This window comes from Argentina anserina, chromosome 3 (genome assembly GCF_933775445.1).
Source record: "Argentina anserina chromosome 3, drPotAnse1.1, whole genome shotgun sequence".
Taxonomy (NCBI): Eukaryota; Viridiplantae; Streptophyta; class Magnoliopsida; order Rosales; family Rosaceae; genus Argentina; species Argentina anserina.
The window spans coordinates 22248953-22268022 of NC_065874.1; the positions used below are offsets into that span (position 1 = coordinate 22248953).

The window sequence follows — 19070 nt, forward strand, 5'->3', positions numbered from 1 at the left end:
TACCATCTCCTCTCTACTACGAAGCTATTTTTCCTCCATTTAGCTTCCGAGGAGGGCCAGTTCTCCAAGACTTGGAACTCACTACGCTCATCTCGCCTAACGAACCGTGCAGTCCCTCTGTTACTATTCCGCTTGTTATAATCTATCTTGAAGAAATGGAGTACCTCTGCCGCAGTAGGAAACCAACACCCCGAGAGGTGGAAGAGCGAGCAGAGGCCGAGAAGGACTCGCCACATGTTGTAGCTGACCTGACCAAAGGCCAAGCCGAACTCTTCCACAAGACACTGCAGGCGCGGATCCAACGCCAACTCTAACCCAAGCCGTAGTACGGAAGGACTAACCAGCGCGTACCCATCGGGCAGCATCGAGCCAAACTCATCAAGCCCAATTGCTTAAGCAACGATCGTGGCAGGCAACTTGAACTCCTCCACGTAGCCATCCACCGTGGCGGAGTCAACTCCATGCGGTTCCTCTACCTCTAACGTCTGCACTCCGCCGTCTAGCCAACGCCTTACAGGCGCTGAACTCAGTGTTGGGCCCGAAGGACTAGTCCCCGAGGCACTCGCAATATGCTCACGTACGCCTTGATCTTGGCCCGTTGCGAGATCTACCTCACTTTCTCCAACCTCCTCATGTCTTGACTCAATGGTGCCTGACGATTCACTTGTTTCCCAATTCGCTAGCACCCTTGCAAAGACAGTAGCACGATCTTCACAGCTCGAGTCGTTTCCACCGCTTCGCCGCACCAAGTTCAAATAGTTGGCCTCCAATTCACTTGTCCACGATACAGAGGATGACGACGCGAACCAACTCCATCTGCAGGCGCGGAATCGTTGTCAGTTAATATATTTATCTTAGGCATTACGCCGCAGTAAGCAACACCGAAGTCAAAGACGAACAACCTAAAACTAGAAGTCAGAAAGTTAATTGGATCTATCCTACGAACCTCGCAAGAAAAAGTTTGAAGAACATGACGAACACGAAGAACACAAAGAACATCAAACCCAGCTAGCGGCCAAAACTCATCAACACCGCCCGCACAAACACCCCACCTAGCTGGAAAACACCCATCCAAAGATCAAACAGACCCAAAACCTACCAATATTGACGGAAAAAACCCAAACCCAAAACCACTGATTTACCCTATAACCACAAAGCCACCATCAAACAACCAAAACCACAAGACGCATATAGGAGATTCCGATCAGAAACATACCTCAAAAAGCCGATTTACACAAAGATTCTGATAAGCTTCCGTCCAAAGCTTGAAGAAAAAGAGACGAGAGCAAAGGAGGGAACGAGAGAATTTTTTCGAATTCGAAAACTTGGAACTGTCGATAATGACAGCCCTCCTACCCCTTTCACCCTTTTATAGTAAACCTCAGTCCTCATCTCGCCCGTCAATTTCTCAAAAGCACTCCTTAACCGTCAGATACAGAAAACCGTTACTCACATCTTAGCCGTCGACCCAAGAGACATCGCTCTGGATCTCGCCACGTGGCATGAGTTACCGAGAAATTGTTTCGGTTACACACGCATTAACTGCATGCATTAACTGTCCCATCGGATAACGTCACCTCCCACGAAATTGAATCGTCCACGGCACGTCCGTCAAATGCATGCACGACACGTGCTACCCACAGCGCGAATTGCGCTGCTCTCAGCCCACAGCACTACTCTCAAAAATAGCGATAAAAGATGCCCTACGCGTAAGAATCAACTACGCTATGACGGACGCACTACGCTCAAAGATAGCGATAAGACGGCCTACGCGTAAGAATCAACTACGCTATGACGGACGCGCTACGCTCAAAGATAGCGATAAGACGTCCTACGCGTAAGAATCAACTACGCTATGACGGACGCACTACGCTCAAAGATAGCGATAAAAGACGTCCTACGCGTAAGAATCAACTACGCTATGACGGACGCACTACGCTCAAAGATAGTGATAAGACGTCCTACGCGTAAGAATCAACTACGCTACGACGAAGGCACTCCGCTCAAAGATAGCGATAAAAGACATCCTACGCGTAAGAATCAACTACGCTAGGACGGACGCACTACGCTCAAAGATAGCGATAAGACGTCCTACACGTAAGAATCAACTACGCTACGACGGACGCACTCCGCTTAAAGATAGCGATAAAAGACGTCTTACACGTAAGAATCAACTACGCTACGACGGACGCACTCCGCTCAAAGATAGCGATAAAAGACGTCCTACGCGTAAGAATCAACTACGCTACGACGGACGCACTCCGCTCAAAGATAGCGATAAGACGTCCTACGCGTAAGAATTAACTACGCTATGACGGACGTAGTACGCTCAAAGATAGCGATAAGACGTCCTACGCGTAAGAATCAACTACGCTATGACGGACGCACTACGCTCAAAGATAGCGATAAACGACGTCCTACGTGTAAGAATCAACTACGCTATGACGGACGCACTACGCTCAAAGATAGCGATAAAAGACGTCCTACGCGCAAGAATCAACTACGCTACGACAGACACACCATCACCAACTCGGCATTCCTTAACCGGGGAGTGGGGGGACTCCGAGAGGGTCTGTGGGACCCACCGCTAATTATGGCGAAATGCTTAAATATTAACTCCCCAGTCAAGAAATTACCTCCATACACTGGGAACTTGGGGGGACTTGTTGGCATAGGCTTATGCCCGTCATAATCAGCACAACTATCAGCGCATTAAGGCTAATAAATAGCCCAGTCTCTCAATACTAACAGTGAGTCAGGCGCACTAACTATGCAATGGGCCTCCCCGCAGCCCAAACTGACTACGGACGCACCCTCATGCGCATCTCAAAGATGACTCCAGAGAACACGGTAATCGGACCTCGTCCCACACCGGAAGATAAGTAAATGATCTACCTCAACTCAACAATAAAAGGTCAAACCCTTGACCTCATAAGGTAAGTACACTACATCCTCTACTGTTACTCTGCATAAATTACCATCAGCCTAACTTGAGCGTCAGAGAGTTGAAGACCACGCCACCGTGGTCTCTACTTTGACGACGTGTCCCGCTTGTGACAGGAAAGGGACAAGGAATACGGCGTATCTCATCTATAAGGAATACAGCGTATCACATCAAGTATTATCACTACGTTAACATATATGTTTTGTCAAGTTTTTCATGTATGCTGATGATGTATGCTGTATTGATTGTTCTCCATGATTGCAGGTTGCAGGATTTTTCTTTAGACTTTACCCTTAACTATCCTCATTCCGACCGCTGAATATTACCTGATCCGGTGTAAGTTGCAATCACTCATGGGCATCACTTGATGGCAAGCACAGGAATCAGCTGGCACCTCGTGATGCACTTGTGTGCAGTATGGATCCATGATCTCTATTCTCTAATCTCTAGACTACCATGGCACCATTCATGACGGCCTGCACTGGAGTCTGACAAGATTTCTCGACCGTTACGAAGAAGTTTGGCCTCATTATAATCCACACAGCTTTGAAACTTGAGTTGACTTGGATGAACATGTTTTGAACTTGCCACAGATGAAGTTGTAAACAATATGGTCTTAGTAAGCCTGATCTAGATATGTGAATTGTCGTTGCACGCGGTTTGACAATTTAAGACATGGGATGAAAGAGAGAAAATCTAATATAACTTGTTGGATCTATGAAACTATGAATCTATGAATCTTGTCTCTTGGAATCGTTGGCTTTATAGTACCAATGAAAAATGGTGAGTCTGGTTATCAGATTTTGGACTTGATTGGTTATTGGTTACCGTTGGTGACTTTGGAAAATGGTTACGGTTGGAAATTAAATGGTGTATACTTGTTACCGTTAGAAAATGGTTAGACTTGTCTTTCGCGTCTTCTGAGTTCTGACTCTTTTCCCTCCATCACCGCCTTCATTTCACCTCCATCGTTGTCTTTACTTCGCCTCCATCAATCGACGCAGACCCTTTGTATCTCAAGTCTCAATCGACGCAGGCCCTCTCCATCTTAATCTCTCGGAGTCTCTCCACCCAACTTGTTTTGGGGGTTAGATCTAGGTGTGTGTTGTGTTGCCAATTCAGTTCAAGATTGAACATAGTAGTATAGTGAACTAATGATTCTTGTGATATGTGCAGGGACTTATGCAAGTATGAAAATTTATTTACTGTGATATGTTAAGTTAGAAGCTAGAATTGCAATTTCAATGATGTATATGCAAGTGCAGCAGGTGAATATACAATTTTTGGGATTTGTCATTTTGATACCGAAAAAGTACTGAATTATACTGAACAATATCGTTTCATCAGTTCGGTATCGAGGTTGAAAAATGAAGTATGGAACCAATACCGAAATATAAAATCAGTTCGGTATTGGTTTGAGTAGAATTCTGAACCGTCCTGAACCGTTCACCCTAATTGGCTCTATGTATGATATATTTGTTCTTCTACGAATGGAGTTGTGCTGAATTTACACAGCCATCTTTAATTCTTTTTCACTGTAACACGATAGCAGTGAGAGACAAGCTAGAAGCCTTCTTAGCTTGGTGATTATGGAGACAAAAGGAATTTACAACACGGGGAAAGAGTATTGATGCCAGACGATGTTCAACTCTTTTGGTAGAGCCGTGCGTGCTATGGCATCAAATGCCGCGGTGATGTAGGGAACTGAGGTCTAGTCGTCTACTTGTCTTGAAGTAGATTGTAATGGAGCTGTGAACAATACAAACGGTATCAGTGGCCTCGGGGGTAGTTTTCAGTATCCGCCCTGTTGCATAGTGCCAATTTGCTATGACATGCACGTACGTTGGTTTCACTAACCTGAAAGTTGATTGGGGATGCATTATCAGTTAATAATTTGGAGTAAAAACAACAAAATTGCGTGTTCCGTATAATTTCGTATTGATTTCAGGGGAGAGCCGGCCACTTTCAATCGATCAAGCCAACATGACCTTCCTAGCCCTGAAGCTTGCATGCATGGCCATCCTAGGGATATACGTACTCACCAACGTACGTATTGCATTTTTTCTTTTCCATACGACCAGAGCAAGCAACAAGTCTAGCTAGCTAGGTTAAAATTAAGCTTTTCAATATATATTTGTAATTGTTGACTGAAACCTAGCCTGCATGTGGATCCCAAAGCTTTCGATCGATCATGGATCCGGACTAACGCACCTGTACGTCGTGGGAAGGCCTTCAGGAAACACTCCCCGGCTCCGACCGTGATGCTCAACATGTATACATTTTATTATGTACTGGTTTGGGGTCAAATACTTCAACATGTATACAGTATACTGAGACTTACCAATTTTATTATGTTATTCACTACTTTCTTTTGCAAGCCACACTCTTTGATAATTTGACTTTGACGTGATCTCGATTTTAAGATTGATGTTTCCGTGTATTGCACGGGTCAAATTAATAGCTTCTTTAAGTTAGCTCCATTATAGTCGATTTCTAGTTCTACAAATGACTTAAATTCATGAATGCATTGAAGTTGGGAACGTACATAAGTCTTTATTCTGACATAAAAAAATACTATATATATATATATAATTTTTTGCTAAGTGACTAGGTCACAGAAAACTAAATTCAATATATCTTTCAGTTTTGGCTAAATTGCCGAAATACACCCTGAATTTGGCTCAAATTGTCAATTTACACCCCGAACTTGTAAATGCTAAAATTTGCCTCCTCAACTTAGAAAAAACTGCCGATTTGCACACCCACCGTCAAATTTAACGTTTTACATCCAATTTGTGGTCACATGTCATTCACATGATGGGTATTTTTGTCATTTAATCTTTAATTTCTTTTAATAATAAAAATGCACAAGAATTTTCAATTTGTGTACAATTATATTTCCTCACTCATTCACTCCATGATATTCTTTGTTTTTTTTCAAAAAAACATATATATCAAATTTATAATCTAGAACACAACTCATATCAACAAAATAGATAATTTATAACCAACCATATAGTGGGGGATCTCCAGAGTCCCTCAGGATCACCACATCCATTTTCGGGTCTTTGTTTGAAGCTTCAATCAATGTTGGAGGGTAAGAATATATTTCTTAATAGGTCTAGGGTTCTCCTACTGAAGAAGACGATGAGGTCTCCTCTTTTCTTTCTTTTGAAATTGACGATTGGTCTCCAAACCGTGCATCATCTTTTTTTTCCTTGTGCATTTTTATTATTAAAAGAAATTAAAGATTAAATGATAAAAATACCCATCATGTGAATGACATGTGACCACAAATTGGATGGAAAACGTTAAATTTGACGGTGGGTGTGCAAATCGGCAGTTTTTTCCAAATTGAGGAGACAAATTTTCGCATTTATAAGTTCGGGGTGTAAATTGACAATTTGAGCCAAATTTAGGGTGCATTTCAGCAATTTTGCCTTCAGTTTTTATCTCTAAGTGACTAGGTCACAGAAAACTAAATTCAATCTTCCAGTATTTATGAGAAAATAATACTTATATGAACTGATTAGAGACCTTTTACGTTAATGCATGTATTATAATTGTACCGAAAAATCGATCGAGCAGATCAAATTGATACAAAAGTAGACTTGCTTTAACTAGCCAGATTTTGAGACAGTACAAGAAAATTGCAGCGATTTGATCCAATAGTCAAACTAAAGCATGAAAGAAAGCACAGTTTCAAATTACAAAGTTACAAACCACCAAAGTAACGAAGTTGCAACATATAACATTAATATAAGGTTCCAATCAAGTGATCCAATCCAAATTGTAAAATTGAAGCATGGAACTAATGGAAGAAGTCAACAAACTCAAAAGAGCATAGTCGCAAATTACAAACCAACAAAGTAACCAAGTTCCAATAGATAACATAAAAATAAGCTTGCAATTAAGTGCTCCAATCTACTCTTCAAACCCTCCAATAATGTAGCCATCAAGTCACTCATTGCATAGAAAATTATCATTCTGCACAAAATTATCATTATCTGACAAATAACAATTGTATTTCAAAAACACATGTGGCTCCATATGTTGTACAAGTACAATATCTAACTAATTAATAATTACAATACATATTACCTAACTAGAATTGATCAATGACAACACAAAACTTTAAAATAAAGAACAATGCTAATAAATTTTATAACATCTTCAGTTCATACTTTTACAAAGGTTTAGAATCCTCCTCATTAGCACTCTTGTTAAGGGCCTCTTTTATATGTTATACGCACACAAAAAACAGAGATAAAATAGACCAGATGAGAAGAAATGAAGAATGGTGATACATATTAGCTTCAAGGCATTAAACAAAAAAATGTAAACTTTAAAATGTTAAGAAAAAAAATCAAATTTATTCCAGATTCAAGGACTTCATATGTCTCCATTTACCCTGGTTTTGGAACGTATTGCAGCTCCATGATTGCATTAGATTTCAACCAATTTTGAAGGCAAATAGGTTTTCAACTGTTTTAGACAGTAGGGATGATCTGTACGGATCTATCACCATTTTTCCGGTACTGAAAGTTGACTCACTTGCAACTGTAGACACTTGTACTGCAAGTACATCTATTGCAAGTGATTGCCAGTTTGAATATTTATTCATATTCACCTTCCACCAGTCCAAAATCGATCAATCCACCTCTTCACCAAGCTTTTTAATAACTTTCTCAATAGGGTCCAAAAATATCTATCCACTTCATATCCCACAACAACTTTCTTATTTTGTTCAAGTTCTCTATCCCAATTTTCTTCCATAGCAGCTTTTCTCTCACTAATGGGTTTAGTTGTTGTTTCAACTCTACTACTTACGCTCCTCTTTATCTCCTTGATGTACCACTATTGGACTCACCATACAAGTCACATAATTCAACAATAAGTTGCTTCACTTCATCAGATTTCTTTTTGATCTCCCAAAAAGGCAAAATTCAGTTGTGTTTTACATACTTTTTCTAAGTACTTCAACATGTACCTAGGATCCAAGACCATAGCAACAAGAAAAATTGCATTCATGTTGTCCAACTTACCAAAATACTTGTTGTACTTAGTCTTCATTTTTGTGGTCATCTCATATAAAACTTTGTCTGCCTCACTTAAATCAGCCCCTACACCAAAGGAACAAAGGTCTTCAAGCTCAGTTTCAACAGTAACAATATCTTGGAAGGTCTTATGAGTTGTTGGTTTTAGTGAGGCACTGATATGCACAGTGGCTTCATAAAACACTATTAGAAACTTTACAAAAACAGTTGCATTGTCCCAATCTTCAGCCGTGGGCGGTCCAATTCTCTTCACCTTCTTCCTAGAAATAGCCACATCACACTCACTCGATATACGTGCCTCATCTTCATCCTTAGGTTCATCCTCATCAAAATAGTTCTTAAACCTTATATCATCATAATACAATCTGGCAAAAACTTTTCTATAACCCCAAGCCCTATCCAACATAAGATAGGTGGAATTCCACCTTGTTGGAACATCCAAGACGCATACCTTGTTGCATTCAACTTTCTACTTCTCGTCACACTTTCCAAACTCATCATTTCTTGCACTAAAACCCCTTACATACCTCACAGCATTCCTTATTGGAACAACAGACTTCTCCAAGGTCTTCAATCCAGATCTCATAATGATGTTTATGATGTGAGCTAAACATTTCACATGCATAAACCTACCTCCAAGAATCGGTGTAGTCTCCCAACTACACAATTTATCCCTCACATAGTCGATGACAATTTTTTTTGCCAATGCATTCTCAACAGAAATGCATAGAACATTGTCAGTTAACCAATTCAGGAGACAAGACTCGAAAATTTGACCAATAGTCACACCTTCATGATTTGGTGTCACACAAAAAGCAAGCACTCTCTTATGCATGTTCCATCCTCTATTAATGAAATGGGCACTAGCAGCCATACACTTACAATGGAGTCATTGGTAAGAGCCAACTGTCTTGTCAACACCATCAGCTATCTCCCTCAATGGATGACTATTAAGGACGAAATGAGGATATACTTCCACCCTATGCACTTTTGGGGCGGAGCAATTTATTAGCCAAGGGTACCTCCCTACATAAGATTTTCTGATAACATAGATATTATAGTACATACTTCACCATGTTTAGTGTATTATTCATTTGATTAGAGGAATTATCATCACGATCTATATATGATGTATGTCAGCCTGTCACACAACACTCAAAAACTGGTTACGCCAACTTGTTCATTTTTACCTTGTTATATATTCTATGTATGAACATGGGCGGATCCAGCCTAGGCTTGACTGGGCTGGAGCCCAGGTGAAATTGAATCCCAAAAAAAAAACCCAACCTTTTATAAAAAAAATTGTTTAAGAGCACGGGCTGGAGTGAGTCTCTCACTCTCTCTCTCTCAAACTTCTTTAGTTCTTCAACTGTTCTTGACTCCCCGAGACTCGAGTCTTCTACTATACTTCTAAATTCTAATCATCTTATTGTTCAAGGCTTCAAGGCATCAAGCCCATCATCACTCGTTGTCGGACCGTCGCCAGACGCCACTCCCCGCACCATTAAAGCTCAGACCACAGGTTTAGCTCTTCTCCTCTAATCTCTTTCAAAATTGAATCAAATTTTGGATTATAGAATGATTAGATACTGAAATTTGGTGAGTAGGTTAGAGAATTGGAGAGTATAAATACTGGGTATATGGGTTAGTTGTTTCTATGTTTGTTTGGGAGGCCAGGTGAATGAATTGGAAATTGAATCAATTTCCTCACTATTTTCATAAGGTCCTATTGGAATGGGTTAGCTTCTCTCGTGAATGAGAACTTGGTAGGTACTTTTTCTAAGATAGCTAGTTAATATTGGAATGCTAACCAGCAAGTCTGCTTAGCTGGGATCTTTAATTGTTGAAACTGCAGTTGGCAAACTTGGGAAGGGAAATTGATAATTTGTTGAGTCAATCTGTCATATTGACTTATTAAATAATAGTGGATTATTTGGGAAAGAATTCTCTGGTTCGTCCTTTGTTCCAAATGTGGATTACTAATATTGTAGCTAAAGAAGTTTATTAACTCCACTATAGGGAGTTACATACTTTCTTAGTTTGGGAGCAGTTGGCTTACCTGACGATAAAAAAATGGTATTTTACAGCTCATAGAAATTTACTACACAGAAATTATGGAAAACTTGTCATCTTGAATTGTACTCACATGAGATTACTGTTACTGATGTTCAACTGGAAACTTACTTAAGGATTTTAGTGAGTCATTTTTATTGGCAGTATGGGGGGTGCAACTGAGACGTGCTTAGTGAAGGTTAATCTTAAATAAAGTTATGTAATTTAAACCAAGAGGGATAGTTCAAGCCAGAATTTTTTTTTGCGGGTAGTGGTTGCAAAAATTCTATTCATCCCCATGCCAGTCTTACATATTTGGCTATTTTGAAGCATTTTTATTCGTGTGAATGGATATTTTTAGGACATCAGTGTAAAAGTAAATGTATATTCTTAGGTATTGATTAATTTAGGTGGGTGCAACTAGGTGATTGGAAACAGACCTTCTCCTTAGGTATATAAAACAACCCCCACTTTATGTGATTTGGATATGCATAGGAATCCCTCTCCTCACTGCATTTTTCAAACTTGGTAAAAGTTTGATGCCTATTAAGTACATGATCCGAACAATGCCTAAGAATATTATAATAGCTCATTTATTAGTTTTAGGCATAATTCATGCAGTGAATATGTTCTTGATCATAGTTTATATTCCTTTGGTATTAATGATTGATCAACTGTAGTTTTTTTTTTTTTTGCCCTACTACAGCTATTTCCACAGTTGTTACAATTGCAGAAATTCTCAAAAACAATGGGCTGGCTATTGACAAAAGTGAGACTGCTATCCTTTTATCTTTCAACAAAGCAATTGGCAAATTGTCAATCATATTTACTTTTTGAATATTATGCAGAAATCATGACATCAATTGTTGTATTTTTCAGGATGTCTAATGATAATCACATTAATCGTGTCAAAAGGCCCAAATATAAAGAAATTGATACATGGTTTAGTAGAAAGAGTGATCAACCATCAGCATGTTCACAACCTTCTGTAAGCACTCCAATTGCTATTGAAGTAAATGAAGAACCATCTTCTGAGTCTACTTTACCCAATTCTTTGAGGGACGAGTTTGATCCACTTGGTAATGACAATGCCATTGAACGTGATCCGGGCAAATGGTGTCCTATATGGAAGTATCCTGTGAATCGACGTGAAGTCATTCAAAAAGCTTATATTGCATTGGGTCTATGTCAACCTAAGTTGAAACATTATCCTTTTTCAGTTCATGGAGCACAAAATCGTAAGTTTAACTTTAATTGGTTTGAAGGTCATCCTTGGCTTGAGTACTCGGTGGATCAAGACAAGATATATTGTTTTCCATGTTTTCTATTTGATAGAGAAAACACTCCTCACCTTGTGTATACTACAGATGGGTTGAAAAATTGGAAGGATAAACATGTGCTCAAGGTACATATGGGGGTTAAAGACAGTCCACACAATGAAGCCATGGAGTAGTGGTACTTACTGAGAAATGTGGCTACTGAAATTGAGAGAGTTTTGGTAAAAAAATCAGCAAAAGAGGTGGAGCATGATCGATTAAGGTTGAAGGCTGCAATAGAGGCTATAAGACTTCTAGCAAACCAAGAACAAGCATTTAGAGGCCATGATTAATCTGAAAGCTCTCTTAATGGTGGAAGTTTTAGGCAAGTTAAGAAGTCTTATGAAAGAATGGCTAGTGAAGAGGATATGATGATATTGAAAAATGGTCCTGGAAATGCCAAGTACACAAGTCCAGCTGTTCAAAAGCAGCTTTTGAACATTCTTGGTAATAAAGTGAGGCAAATGATTTGTGAAGAACTTGGTGATGCAAAATTTTGCATTCTTGTTGATGAAGCAGTTGATGCATCTGGCAAGGAGCAAATATCTATTGTTTTGAGGTTTGTTGATCGTCAAGGCTTTATTCGAGAACAGTTCTTTAAGATAGTGAGTGTTCCTGACACAACCTCATTAACTCTTAAATTAGAGATAGTAAAAGTTCTCAGTATGTTCAATTTACACGTGAGAAATGTGTGGTCAAGGATATGATGGAGCAAGTAACATGAGTGGTATTTGGAATGCCTTACATGCAATGTTTCTAGCAGAGTGTCCATCTGAATATTACGTTCATTTTTTTGCTCACCGGTTGCAGCTAGCATTGAATGGTGCGGCTAAGGGAGTTCATGATTTATGCCGCTTCTTTTCTACTTTGTTGTTAGTTATGAACTTTGTCGATTCATCTGCTAAGCGCAAGGGTACACTAAAAGCTGCTAGAGAGGATGAAATCCAATATTTGATAAATCTTAACACTCTTCAAACTGGTATGGCCCTAATCAAATTTGTATTATCTTAATATCATTAGATATTTTTAAATTCTTGGTTTACTTTAAATTCTTACCACTATTTAATACTTATTCTCATTCATCAAATAGGTACGGGGTCTAATCAAACTTGTACTTTGCAACGACCAGCTAGTCTCGTTGGAGCTCTCATTTTCGCTCTATTAAAAGTTTGATTGAATTATTTGGTTCAACCGTAACAACCCTATATCATATCATGGACACTGCATCCTTACCTATTCAGGGAGAAGCTAGTGGTATTCTTAGAGCTATGAGAACCTTTGAGTTTGTGTTTTGTTTGATTATGATGGATTGATAGGAGCACAAAGTGTGACGTTCTTAATGTGTTTATGTCATATTCTTACTCTTTGTTACCTCCTATTTAGTATGTTTTTGTTTCTTTTGTATGAATAAGTGTCTAGGTAGAGCTTATATCAATTATGAGTGAATTGATGATAAAATCATGCTAAGTGTTAAGAATCCTTGTTAAGATATGATTCCTTGTTCGAGTAGGATTCATCCTTTCGTATTTCTTTGTTTCTAACGTACTTAATCTTAATAGGAAATATAAATTCATGTTGGAGAAGGAAAGCAATCCTAGTTCCACAAGGAAAGAGAAGAAGATATGCACTTAAAAGCCCAATTCATGCAAGAATCAAAATGCTATCAAGATTCACAGTCCAACTTCGACGGGGTCCCCTGGATTGCTCCGATGGAATTAGAAGATGTACCATATATGGATAGAAAGCTGTGTGAATCTAGTTTCTGTAAGATTTAGAATCAAATCAATATCTTATTCCTACAGGAAGATATGACCGAATCATTACTCGGAGGTCCAGTGAACTCGGCGGAATTATCTCAGCCATTGATTTGTTTTTATCCTAGGGCTATGAGGGAAACTTGGGACATTTTTTCTCCTACACATAGAGCACAAATATGTATCAGAATCTACATAAATCCCTGCACCAAAGAATGTCAAAGAAAGCATGCAGCAAATTAATGAGAAGAGGTAAGAAAGTCAAAGAAGACATGCAACAAATTAATGAGAAGAGGTAAGAAAGTCAAAGAAGGCATGCAGCAAATTAATGAGAAGAGGTAGGAAAGTCAAAGAAGGCATGCAGCAAATTAATGAGAAGAGGTAAGAAAAATCAAACATGGTTGTAGCAATTAAAGACTCTTGCTGCCTCCCTAATTCAAAGGAAGAAATGTGTGCAAAAGAAATCAGCATTAAAGGAGGAAGAATATATGCAACCAATTTCCAATCCTTATAGAAATCAGAATTGTGGCAGTGCAGATCATCCAAATTTGACAGGCTCCCCTGGACAGCTCAAAATGATTCAGAAAATGCATGATATATGGATGGAAAGCTACGGAAGTCTGGTTGAAAATGCCAATTGGAAACATATCAATATCTATTTTCTAGAGAAAGTTATGGTCACAACAAGGCACAAAGGTCAGATCTGCCGAATTGAGAAAATCTAGGAAACCTCAACCAATTTGGTTTCAACTTTGTGGACTTTGTGGCCAGCCTCCCTTGGGTTTCTTCCTCTATATATATAGCACCTCATTTCCACATAAAATGATGATCAACCTTGCACACAAGTATAGCCCAAGATTTTCTCAAACACTTTCATTCACCAAGAACCATAGAATTCGAATTCACCACTCTTCACCATATTTTCTGTCCAAAGCTTTGGAGCCTAGGATATCATACTCTTAAAGATCTCGTGCTACCTTTGTAAGAAACCTTAGGAGGAGAATTATAAAGTGTAACTCTATGATCTTCATATTTAGTTTTAGAGTTTTTATGTTCTTGTTTTTGCATGATTTATGTTTAGGTTTTGTTAAAGTTATTTTTATTCTTATCTATGAGATATTTGTAACTTTTGAATGACATGATGAATTAAGGTTTTCGGTTTTAATTCAATGATTTTAGGTTTTATGTCATGAGTTTCTGTTTATTTATGTTCTTAATTCATTTTCGGTGTATTCTTATATTGCATGTGTGATTAAGACAAGTAGTTGATGTAGCATATGTTAATCATTCAAAGTTAAAAATGATTTTAATACAAGTGGTTGATTAATTGTTTGTCCCCTTTGTTCCTCCACTGATTATGATCTTAAGTTCGACATTGGATAGGTGTTTAAACATGTTGATTTCTCTTTGTGATACGTAATTCCATGATGAATTGGTATGTTAAATTTCTTAGCAAGACAAGTAGTTGAGCTCGATAATATCCATGTATTAGGAACCAAGTAGGAACTTGATGCATGATCGAATTTAAGATGAACTATGATACTTACGGCATGAACATGATTGAGAGTAGATTTCGTTACCTTTGTTCTTATGTTATTTGTTTGGTAATTGCTTATGTGTTGGTTGGTTGATCACATGTATATATTAGTTTAGGTTTTATTTTATGTTTGATCTGAAATATATCTCAAATCTTTTAAACTCTTATGAATTCGTTGTTAAATGTTTGTGATTCTTTACCCTGGTTGGATCCCCGGTTTGTGAACGATACCCTCGTGCTTTATACCACTAACGATACTTACAGGGTTAATATTGATCTCGAGTAATCGACCCGATCATGGATAAAGTCATGAAAGTCACAGAAGAACTTTGTCAAGTAGTACAACGAAAAAACATTGACATTGGAGAAGCAATGAAGTTTTCAATGTACAAAAGAAATTCTACAAGATATGAGAGATGATGGTTGGGATGATTTAGTTATGGTTCTTGCATCTTTTTGTGAGAAACATGATATTGTTATGTCTGATATGAGTGCTCGTTGGTTTGATGGTACAGGTCGTCCATGTTAACAGAAGAATTTCATCACCAATGAGCACCACTTCCGTGTAGAGGTATTTAATGCGGTACTTGACTTTCAATTAAGTGAGCTAAATAAGAGGTTCAATGAAAGATCTTGTGAACTCCTTATGCTCACTTCAATTTTGGATCCTCATGATAATTCAGCCTCTTCGAAACTCAAAAGGTACTCCTTCTTGCTAAGAAGTTTTATCCTCAAGATTTTATGCATGATGACCTTCTTACTTTGGAATTGGAGTGTGCATGTTATAAGAAGGATATGACTCACGATGTAGCATTTCACACCTTAGATTCTTTGTCTGATCTATGTCGGCTACTTGTACAAAGAAGAAAATTAGACTTTTATCCTATGATCTATAGGTTGATTTGTTTGGTGTTAACTCTGCTTGTTTCTACTGCAACAACTGAGAGAGCTTTTTCATCCATGAACATTATCAAAAACAAACTTAGAAACAAGATAGAAGATGATTTTCTTAATGATTGCATGGTGCTTCACATTAAAAAAGAATTTGCTGAAGCGGTTGACAAGATTATGTGATTCAGGAGTTTGAAGCTTTGGCTACTCGTAGAATTAAGTTTAGTTAGTTTTTATTAATAGGTTTGAGAGTAAGGTTTGCAAGTCCCCCTATGTATGTTTATTATTTTCAATAAATCACAACATTTAATACCGTTGAGCAAATTTTTATCTGTTTAAATTAGCCCATGTGACATTCTAATTCTGGATCCGCCACTGCGTATGAATCGATCGTGGAACATACATCTTAATTATCTACTTTCGGTCTCAAGGAAGATTTCAACAGACAATTTCCTATTAATGGTAGAGAAAAAATATTTGTAGAGAACAAACCCAAACAATGCATCAGACAGACTGACCTTGCTACGTACCAAAATGCGTCTCATGAGCGTCCAATACATAATTGAATAAGGCAAGAATTGGTCTAAAAACAATAGCTTAATTCACATTTAAGATCATATATATGCTAGAAAGCTAGCTTCTTCGAAATCCTGCTCAAATAAACAAATTTTAATCAAGTTCGCTTGCTTTTTCCGGAAGGTCTAAAATATGAATGTGCATGTCAAGATCTTGGAATGCTAAAATTACCATCTAATTAGATAATATAGTACGTAGAGTAACAACAACATAATCACATGTAATAACACAAGTAACAACAACACAATCACATGTAATAACAATATTTAAAAAAACAATCACATGTAACAGCACAACTTGAACTTGAATCATGGATCTCACAATCCTTTAAGTCTCGAAAACTAAAAAAAATTAAAACATAGTGTAGAATTCTAGAATGTAGATAACAGTACCATTACTGAATGGAATTAGATTAAACTCCAATTACAGGAAAGCCTTTCTTTCTTCCATTTGAGGTTCTCTCTCTATCTCTCTCCCATATCATATCCTTCAAAATGTCTTCATCACTATCCTTTAACTCTACCACAACTCAACAAAAACAAGCAAACCCGTTATCTTTTGGGGTTTTATTCAAAGCTCTAGCAAATTCAAGCTTAATCCTTTTAACGTTTTACATTTCAAGCTTAATCCTCATATTGTTTTACATTTTGATCTTTGACAAATCAAGTTACTATCAACCTTCCAATTTACTGAGAACCATCCAACAAAACTTCTCGGACCCGACTATGTGCCCCCCTGGTCACCCTCCTACCAATTTAAGCCACATTGTGATCGGAATGGTCGGCTCTGTCAACACATTGAAGGACAAAACAGCTTACATGGAAGCATGGTGGCGGCCTAATATCACCCAAGGATACCTCTTTCTGGATAGAGCTCCTACTGCAGAGTTTTTGCCTTGGCCTTCATCTTACCCTCCTTTTCGTGTCAATGAGGACGTCGCTAAATTAAAACTGTACTCGAAACTTGTGAATCCGGTACAAGTGCGAATAGTTCGTTCTATTTTGGAGTTATTTAGAGAAGACAAAGAGGCAAGATGGTATGTAATGTCGGATGATGACACCATTTTTATGGTTGATAATTTGGTTGAAGTTCTGGCAACGTATGACCATACCAAGTACCATTACATCGGTACGAGTTCGGAATGTGTAAAATCTAATTTTGATTTTTCATTCGATATGGCTTATGGTGGCGCTGGTTATATTTTGAGCAACCCTCTGGTTGCAGTATTGTCAACAAAGTTGGACGAATGTATTGAGAGATATTCATACTCCTGGGTTAGCGACTTTACATTACATGAATGTTTAACCGATTTAGGAGTTTCTTTAACTCAAGAACAGGGACTTCACCAGGTAACCATTTAATTTATTACATTTTGATAACCAGTTATCAACTGATACAGTAACTTATATCTTGGGACTTTATTTCTATCATATTCTCTGAATACATTATCAAAATTATATAGTGTGGCAGTAATGGCAGTATATATATTATTACGAACACCTATCACTCGAACTTGTAATTTCTAAATGAGATCAGACGAGTCAGCAATCTCTGGTGGTGTACTCACTATACAGTGTATATATATCGTAACTTTAGCTCATAGTTGACAGCATATTTTTCTAACCCTAAAATCTTGAGTTTGAAATCTTCTTCCCTGCTTCTTTCTGTACATACTGTGAGCAACAGTACTTCAATTTCTCAGACTTATACTTTTATAATTGAGTTTTATTGTTACTATTGTTATTGAATCTAATGCCCCATATATATTTTGGTGTTGAATCACAGATTGATCTCCATGGTGACATATCAGGTCTTTTATCTTCTCACCCTCAATCTCCATTCCTCTCCCTCCACCACCTCGATACAATTGACCCAATTTTCCCATCCATGAACCGGTCTGAGTCCATTAACCATCTCATGAAAGCGGCAAAAGTTGAACATTCACGTCTGCTTCAACAAACAATATGCTACCACAGACCAAGCAATTGGTCTTTCTCAATCTCATGGGGCTATTCTGCACACATATACGAGAATATAATCCCCCGGAGCATTTTACGGAGGCCCATCGAGACATTCTTGCCCTGGAAGAAGAACGCAAGACTACCATTTTACATGTTCAATACCAGGTGGCGCTCCAGCGATCCATGCCAAGCTCCGCATGTGTTTTATTTTGATTCTGTTGATCAGAGTGTTGAAGGAACCAAGACTGTTACCACATATTCAAGAGTAGCTCCGCGTGGTCTGGCGTCGTGTTCTTCAAGTGGTAACCACTCTGCGGATTCCATGACCAAAATTGAGGTCTATTCATCTCTAGAATTCCCCTTGGAGGTGGGTGGAAAGGAATGCTGCGACGTAGTAGATGCAGATGATATGAACACTACTCGAGTAATGTATAGGCCATGCATGGAAACTGAATTTATCGCATAATGTTGCAAAAGGGTTATGTTTAATTATGACTGATCCAAAGAATTAGCTAGGTACATAGCACATAATAATACGGAAGCTCTGACTGTCAAAGTTGCTCTAATTCTTGAAATCTCAGAATAGGAAAGTATGGCAGCAGTTGCATGCTGCATGCACTTTAGGGTTATGGAACTGTTGACATCGTTTTCTAACTCCGAGTACATGATCAAAGTAACTCACATGCAAGTAGCAATAAGTTGAACTGGTTGAGTTAATGGTGTACACAAACACGTACATATATTGAAGATCGATCATAACTCATAAAGGTGACGTCCGCAAAATACCCTGCGCAAATTACATGTGAATCATTATTCGTCCTACTTACTACAATTTTTTTCGACGAGACGTAGTTACTAGATAATTGTGTTTGTGAAAATTCTTCAATTGCTGAGTTGAGTTGATACGTGGATGAAGAAAGAAAAGAATGAAGTGGAAATAGTAAACAATTGCACAGACACGATAATAGTGGAAAAAGAGAGA

The 19070-nt window shown here is 38.2% G+C and overlaps 2 protein-coding genes across 2 annotated transcripts; both read left to right on the top strand.

Moving 5' to 3' along the window:
- The first annotated feature begins 10801 nt into the window (after positions 1-10801).
- LOC126787247 (uncharacterized) lies at positions 10802-11506 on the top strand. The gene has a single exon (XM_050513162.1). The coding sequence runs from the start codon at positions 10802-10804 to the stop codon at positions 11504-11506; it is 705 nt and encodes a 234-aa protein (XP_050369119.1).
- A 5346-nt stretch (positions 11507-16852) lies between these two features.
- On the top strand, positions 16853-18554 carry LOC126787248 (uncharacterized). The gene is made up of 2 exons (XM_050513163.1): positions 16853-17476; positions 17913-18554. The coding sequence occupies exons 1-2, from the start codon at positions 16853-16855 to the stop codon at positions 18552-18554; spliced, it is 1266 nt and encodes a 421-aa protein (XP_050369120.1).
- The last annotated feature ends 516 nt before the right edge of the window (positions 18555-19070 follow it).

Bases quoted from the DNA above. Each gene is read 5' to 3' on its own strand.
- LOC126787247 (XM_050513162.1), top strand. From the start codon at position 10,802: ATGGGCTGGCTATTGACAAAAGTGAGACTGCTATCCTTTTATCTTTCA.
- LOC126787248 (XM_050513163.1), top strand. From the start codon at position 16,853: ATGTGCCCCCCTGGTCACCCTCCTACCAATTTAAGCCACATTGTGATC. The intron at 17,477-17,912 runs GTAACCATTTAA...GTTGAATCACAG, and splicing joins AAGAACAGGGACTTCACCAG to ATTGATCTCCATGGTGACAT.